Source organism: Oncorhynchus keta, chromosome 2 (genome assembly GCF_023373465.1).
Source record: "Oncorhynchus keta strain PuntledgeMale-10-30-2019 chromosome 2, Oket_V2, whole genome shotgun sequence".
NCBI lineage: Eukaryota > Metazoa > Chordata > Actinopteri > Salmoniformes > Salmonidae > Oncorhynchus > Oncorhynchus keta.
Genome location: NC_068422.1, coordinates 2,197,383 through 2,205,529, shown reverse-complemented (window position 1 = coordinate 2,205,529; position 8,147 = coordinate 2,197,383). Strand labels below are relative to the sequence as shown.

General features: G+C 38.7%; 1 protein-coding gene across 1 annotated transcript in view; it reads right to left on the bottom strand.

Moving 5' to 3' along the window:
• Positions 1-1,467: 1,467 nt before the first annotated feature.
• LOC118360918 (lutropin-choriogonadotropic hormone receptor-like) overlaps positions 1,468-8,147 on the bottom strand; it is a 31,569-nt gene continuing 24,889 nt past the window's right edge. Inside the window, exons 13-14 of the mRNA XM_052470753.1 lie at positions 3,549-3,806; positions 1,468-3,233 (exon numbers count right to left, since the gene is read on the bottom strand). Coding sequence (XP_052326713.1) covers positions 2,667-3,233; positions 3,549-3,806 — 825 coding nt within the window. The 3' untranslated portion in view covers positions 1,468-2,666. The remainder of the gene's footprint in view (positions 3,234-3,548; positions 3,807-8,147) is intronic.

Sequence of the window (8,147 nt, the reverse complement as noted above, 5' to 3'; positions counted from 1 at the left end):
AAAGTATCAAAAGTAATTGTAAAAATATACTTAAGTATCAATTATAAATAATTTCAAATGGCTATTTTTTTTTTTTTTACAGATAGGCAGAGGCACATTCCAACACTCAGACGACATTTACAAACGAAGCATTTGTGTTTAGTGAGTCTACCAGATCAGAGGCAGTAGGGATGACCAGGGGTGTTCTCTTGTTTAGTGTGTGAATTATACAATTTTCCTGTCCATATGTAATAATAAGTACTTTTTGGTGTCAGAGAATGTATGGAGTACAAAGTACATGTAGTGAAGTAAAAGTTGTCAAAAATAAATAAAGTACAGATACCCCCAAAAACTATTTTAAAGTATTTTTACACCACTGTAGCCAACAGCTCACAAATAGTGTCGGCTATCGATCATCATGTCACCATAATAAGACCCTCAATATTTATTCTAAAAGAGCATCAAGATTACTGTGCACTTCTACCACCCTGTAAAGTGCATAATTTATTTCATCTGCAGCCTAATAAACTGCATGCTTTCCCGAATCGTAGTGGGATGATCACACAACATATCATGTGACTCCAAGTTTACTTCGATAAGATTGTTATTATATCCATATCTGCGCATAAAAGCATTTCCACTGCTGTTTCTTACATAATTAATTTTAGAGACTAAGATCCCACAATGTCCAACGAACAAATAATCTGTCTGCATTTAACATTTTTTTACTGAAACTTCCTGTATCCTTGAAAGCTGCAGATTTAATTTTTGATATACGGTATGACTAACCACATTTCATTCTAGTTGTGAGTGGTGTTCACAGGTTGGTATTCTGCTAAGGCCCTATTGGTCAGCATGTTCTCCAGTTAGTCGCCACTGACTTTTCTATAGTAAATGTTCCAGCACACACATCTCAAGGGCTGGGCCCATGTTGACATTAAGACACAGAAACACCGCTGTGACTGTCCATGCTGCTCTGTTCGGGACGCTTTTCTGTTTTTGTAGAGTTTGGTTAGCGTAGCTAGCTACATTAGCTTATAAAAAAAAAAGAACTCAACAGACATTGGGTATTATAGTTGGGCTGATTCTTGAATCCCATTATTGTGTCAGTAAAGGGAAAAGGTTATGGGAATTGGATGCTTTACATTATCTGTCCCGAATGCCACCTTATTCCCTATATAGTGCACTATTGACTAGGGCCCTATACGGAATAGGTTGCAATTTGGGACATTGCCTGTCTTTTCATACAGGTTCATGTGATCAAAAATATTAGCTGCTCAGCTTACTTAATTGAAAGCCAAACAAAGTTTAGCAAATAGCAGAAAGTAAATTTCCAATAAAATTGAGATTGAGTCAATTCTGGTTAAATTGTCTATGCAACACACAGATTCTTGGGATAGGGCAGAGTCCATGGAGACATCAACTGGGTACAACACCAGGGAAACGCATCTCACACACAGAATTACAAAAATATAGTTTATTACAAGTTTCAATTAAACATAAGGGAAATGCACGTGTTGACATTACTATAAGCTACCAATGCATCAGACTTAAGGTAAATACAAACTGGCCTTCCCCTATAAAATGTACACATGCAAACTGACCTTCCCCTTTAAAATGTACACAAATGCAAACTGGCCTTCCCCTATAAAATGTACACATATACAAAACGGGCCTTTCCCCTTTAAAATGTACACAATGAAATATACAGTATTAGCAATGAAAAGGTTGTGCTATAACTTGTTGGGCTCCAATCTGCCACATCAAGTTACAAACAATGCACTTTACTTTTTACATTATTACGCTCAACAACAATACTCTAAAACACGTTCACGCCAAACCAGCATGGCAGCTTGGAGGCCGGCAGCAGCTCCTTCCCTGATATGGCCTGCCCAGAGAACTCCCATGTGCTTGTCTTTATTTTTTTAATTTAACGGTTATTTAACTAGGCAAGTCAGTTAAGAACAAATGCTTATTTACAATGATGTCATTTACAATGACGGGAAAGGGGGATACCAGTTGTACAACTAAATGCATTCAACTGAAATGTGTCTTCCGCATTTAACCCACCCCCTCTGAATCAGAGAGGTGCGGGGGGCTGCCATAATCGACAAGGGAGGGGCACAGATGCTCAATCACCTTGTTACAGCAGAGATTAAGGCTATGGCCACATTGAGGCGTGGCTTGTGCAAGCCAGAAAAGCTCATAGAGGCAGGAGCCTCTTATTTCTGTAGTGTGAGGCAGCTTAATGTACAGTACAACCCTTGGACAGGACGCTAGCCTATCACAGGGCCTGAACAACAAGATGCATAAACAAGGATGAAATTGTATATGACGTACATCATTGCCCATTTTTTCTCATCAAAAGTTTAATTGAATGCTTTGTGTATTTTTGACAGACAATCTGTTGTCATTCATCTGGATAACGGATGACTCCCATTGAAAAACCATTGGCTCAATCTGGAATTTTCAGGGTGTGTTCTCTGCCCAGGCGTTGCTGACGCATGCCAGATCTTACAATGTCTGGATAGGCATTTTACGTATTAGCTAACCACATATGTTACAGCGATCTGTCAGTTGACGACACTGTCAATGAGGCACGCAGCCATTGGTTGATGCAACGTCTGAGCAGGGCCACGCGACCAAAATCTCAATGTGGCTGTACCCTTAGTTCTGACTGACTGAGACTAGTCACACACTCCACCTCCCTTGCTGAGGAAGCATCCCTGCATCTTGATGTGGTAGGCATAGAACCTGAAAGAGTGAGGCTTTCTGGGGGATGTAGACCTACCCTTAGGCGGTATAGTGTTTGTTGCCAGGTTCTGTGCCCTGTAGAACTCCGCTCTGGCATGGCAACAACTACAGCGACTCAACAATAGACACAAATCCTTCCGAAATGCTCGAGTAAATATGGTGTAGAGGAAGGGGTTACAGAGGGAGTTGATTGGGTAGAAGAGGACGAGGAGGATCTTGGAGTGGGAGATGGTGATGAGGGGCATGTGGAGACCCGCCGAGATGGCAAAGAAGGAGATGGGTGCCATGCAGAGGAAGTCGGTGAAGATGAGGATGGCCATGCGCTTGGCGATCCTGGCGTCGCCGTGGCGGGTTGCTAGGTCGGGGTTGTGGATGGACATGTAGATACGTACGTAGCAGCAGCAGATGATGAAGAAGGCAGCGACGTTGAGGAGGAGGAGGGCTACAACGTACACCTGAGAGGCTAGGGACTCGATGTCCATGGGCAGGCAGATCGCCACCTGGAAGAAAATCAAATATAAATATGTATAAAGTCCTTTTAACAACAGCAATTGTCATTGAGTTATTTTACAGCGAAAATTTTCAAAAAGCTGAAAGTTCGTCTAATATATAACACCATGGTCGTTGTGTGTAAATGTAATGTTTGTAAACCTGGGCCTGTATTCAAAAAGCAGCCGAGTTGGATCAGTTCCTCGTCCTGGACTTTAGAGCAATGGAGATTGAAAGGGCTTTATAGTCCAGGACGAGGCTTCATCTGTGTCCGGGAAACCGGCCCTTTGTAAATATGGGCCCTAAACGTAAAACATTCTGCTGACCTTAGTGTAGCTGCTGACCCCCAGGATGGGAAGCAGAGCGGCCAATAGGGAGAAACTCCACCCTCCAGCCATCATGATCACCACATGCCTCAGCCGCAGCCTCTTGTTGATGTGCATGGCGTTGGTGATGGTGTGCCACCGCTCTAACGTTATCATGGTCAGCGTGTAGACAGATAGCTCGCTGGCGAACACCGTCAAGAACCCCGCCACGCCACAGCCCCCGCCCGTCTGCCAGTCTGTAGCGTGATTATAGTACTCCTACAATACAATACAACTGTATTATTGGTTATAGACTAGTACTCCTACAATACAATACAACTGTATTATTGGTTATAGACTAGAACTTCTACAATACAATACAACTGTATTATTGGTTATAGACTAGAACTCCTACAATACAATACAACTGTATTATTGGTTATAGACTAGAACTCCTACAATACAGTACAACTGTATTATTGGTTATAGACTAGAACTCCTACAATACAGTACAACTGTATTATTGGTTATAGACTAGAACTCCTACAATACAATACAACTGTATTATTGGTTATAGACTAGAACTCCTACAATACAACTGTATTATTGGTTATAGACTAGAACTTGTACAACTGTATTATTGGTTATAGACTAGAACTTCTACAATACAGTACAACTGTATTATTGGTTATAGACTAGAACTCCTACAATACAACTGTATTATTGGTTATAGACTAGAACTTGTACAACTGTATTATTGGTTATAGACTAGAACTTCTACAATACAACTGTATTATTGGTTATAGACTAGAACTTCTACAATACAGCTGTATTATTGGTTATAGACTAGAACTTCTACAATACAATACAACTGTATTATTGGTTATAGACTAGAACTCCTACAATACAACTGTATTATTGGTTATAGACTAGAACTTGTACAACTGTATTATTGGTTATAGACTAGAACTTCTACAATACAACTGTATTATTGGTTATAGACTAGAACTCCTACAATACAATACAACTGTATTATTGGTTATGGACTAGAACTTCTACAATACAGTACAACTGTATTATTGGTTATAGACTAGAACTCCTACAATACAATACAACTGTATTATTGGTTATAGACTAGAACTCCTACAATACAACTGTATTATTGGTTATAGACTAGAACTCCTACAATACAACTGTATTATTGGTTATAGACTAGAACTTCTACAATACAGTACAACTGTATTATTGGTTATAGACTAGAACTCCTACAATACAATACAACTGTATTATTGGTTATAGACTAGAACTCCTACAATACAACTGTATTATTGGTTATAGACTAGAACTTCTACAATACAACTGTATTATTGGTTATATACTAGAACTCCTACAATACAACTGTATTATTGGTTATAGACTAGAACTTATACAATACAACTGTATTATTGGTTATAGACTAGAACTCCTACAATACAACTGTATTATTGGTTATAGACTAGAACTCCTACAATACAACTGTATTATTGGTTATAGACTAGAACTCCTACAATACAACTGTATTATTGGTTATAGACTAGAACTTGTACAACTGTATTATTGGTTATAGACTAGAACTTCTACAATACAGTACAACTGTATTATTGGTTATAGACTAGAACTCCTACAATACAACTGTATTATTGGTTATAGACTAGAACTTCTACAATACAACTGTATTATTGGTTATATACTAGAACTACTACAATACAACTGTATTATTGGTTATAGACTAGAACTTCTACAATACAATACAACTGTATTATTGGTTATAGACTAGAACTTCTACAATACAACTGTATTATTGGTTATAGACTAGAACTTCTACAATACAATACAACTGTATTATTGGTTATAGACTCGAACTTCTACAATACAACTGTATTATTGGTTATAGACTAGAACTCCTACAATACAGCTGTATTATTGGTTATAGACTAGAACTCCTACAATACAATACAACTGTATTATTGGTTATAGACTAGAACTTCTACAATACAGTACAACTGTATTATTGGTTATAGACTAGAACTCCTACAATACAGTACAACTGTATTATTGGTTATAGACTAGAACTCCTACAATACAATACAACTGTATTATTGGTTATAGACTAGAACTTCTACAATACAGTACAACTGTATTATTGGTTATAGACTAGAACTTCTACAATACAATACAACTGTATGATTGGTTATAGACTAGAACTCCTACAATACAACTGTATTATTGGTTATAGACTAGAACTTCTACAATACAAAACAACTGTATTATTGGTTATAGACTAGAACTTCTACAATACAATACAACTGTATTATTGGTTATAGACTAGAACTCCTACAATACAAAACAACTGTATTATTGGTTATAGACTAGAACTCCTACAATACAATACAACTGTATTATTGGTTATAGACTAGAACTCCTACAATACAATACAACTGTATTATTGGTTATAGAATAGAACTTCTACAATACAACTGTACATAGACTAGAACTCCTACAATACAACTATATTATTGGTTATAGACTAGAACTCCTACAATACAAAAACTGTATTATTGATTATAGAATAGAACTCCTACAATACAACTGTATTATTGGTTATAGACTAGAACTTCTACAATACAATACAACTGTATGATTGGTTATAGACTAGAACTCCTACAATACAACTGTATTATTGGTTATAGACTAGAACTTCTACAATACAAAACAACTGTATTATTGGTTATAGACTAGAACTTCTACAATACAATACAACTGTATTATTGGTTATAGACTAGAACTTCTACAATACAATACAACTGTATTATTGGTTATAGACTAGAACTTCTACAATACAGTACAACTGTATTATTGGTTATAGACTAGAACTTCTACAATACAACTGTATTATTGGTTATAGACTAGAACTTCTACAATACAATACAACTGTATTATTGGTTATAGACTAGAACTTCTACAATACAGTACAACTGTATTATTGGTTATAGACTAGAACTTCTACAATACAACTGTATTATTGGTTATAGACTAGAACGTATACAATACAACTATTATTGGTTATAAAATAGAACTCCTACAATACAACTATATTATTGGTTATAGACTAGAACTCCTACAATACAAAACAACTGTATTATTGGTTATAGACTAGAACTCCTACAATACAATACAACTGTATTGTTGGTTATAGACTAGAACTCCTACCATAAAATACAACGTTAGTGTCCAAATCGGAAAGAGTCATTACAGAAATACACTGAACTAAAATATAAACGCAACAATTTCAAAGACTTACAGGTCATATAAGGAAATCAATCAATTGAAATGAATTCATTGGGCCCTAATCTATGGGGTTCATGTGGCTGGGAATACAGATATGCATCTGTTGGTCACAAATACCTTAAAAGTAGGGGCGTGGATCAGAAAACCAATCAGTATCTGGTGTGACCACCATTTGCCTCATGCAGCGCGACATATCTCCTTCACATTGAGTTGATCAGGCTGTAAAACAAGAAGCTCCCACGCTCAGGTCTGTTCAACGCTGGTCCGATCAATCTGATTCCACGCTTCAAGACTGCTTCGATCACATGGATTGGGATATGTTCCGCATTGCGTCCAACAACAACATTGACGAATACGCCGATTCGGTGAGTGACTTCATTAGAAAGTGCATCGGCGATGTACCCACAGCAACTATTAAAACATTCCCAAACCAGAAACTGTGGATTGATGGCAGCATTCTCGCGAAACTGAAAGCGTGAACCACTGCTTTTAACCAGGGCAAGGTGACCGGAAACATGACCGAATACAAACAGTGTGGCTATTCCCTCCGCAAGGCAATCAAACAAGCAAAGCGTCAGTATAGAGACAAAGTAGAGTTGCAATTCAACGGATCAGACACAAGAGGTATGTGGCAGGATGTCTTACTCCCAGACAGACTAAATAACTTCTTTGCTCGCTTTGATGACAATACAGTTCCATTGACAAGGCCCGCTACCAAAACCTGTGGACTCTCCTTCACTGCAGCCGACGTGAGTAAAACATTTAAACGTTTTAACCCTCGCAAGGCTGCAGGCCCAGACGGCATCCCCAGCTGCGTCCTCAGAGCATGCGCAGACCAGCTGGCCGGTGTGTTTACGGACATATTCAATCAATCCTTATCCTAGTCTGCTGTTCTCACATGCTTCAAGAGGGCCACCATTGTTCCTGTTCCCAAGAAAGCTAAGGTAACTGAGCTAAACGACCCTGGGTCTCGACCCCGCCCTGTGCAACTGGGTACTGGACTTCCTGACAGGCCGCCCCCAGGTGGTGAGGGTAGGTAACAACATCTCCACCCCGCTGATCCTCAACACTGAGGCCCCCCAAGGGTGAGTTCTGAGCCCTCTCCTGTACTCCCTGTTCACCCATGACTGCGTGGCCATCAAATTTGCGGACGACACTACAGTGGTAGGCTTCATTACCAACAACGACGAGACAGCCTACAGGGAGGAGGTGAGGCCCTCGGAGTGTGGTGTCAGGAAAGTAACCTCACACTCAACGTCAACAAAACAAAGGACATGATTTTGAACTTCAGGA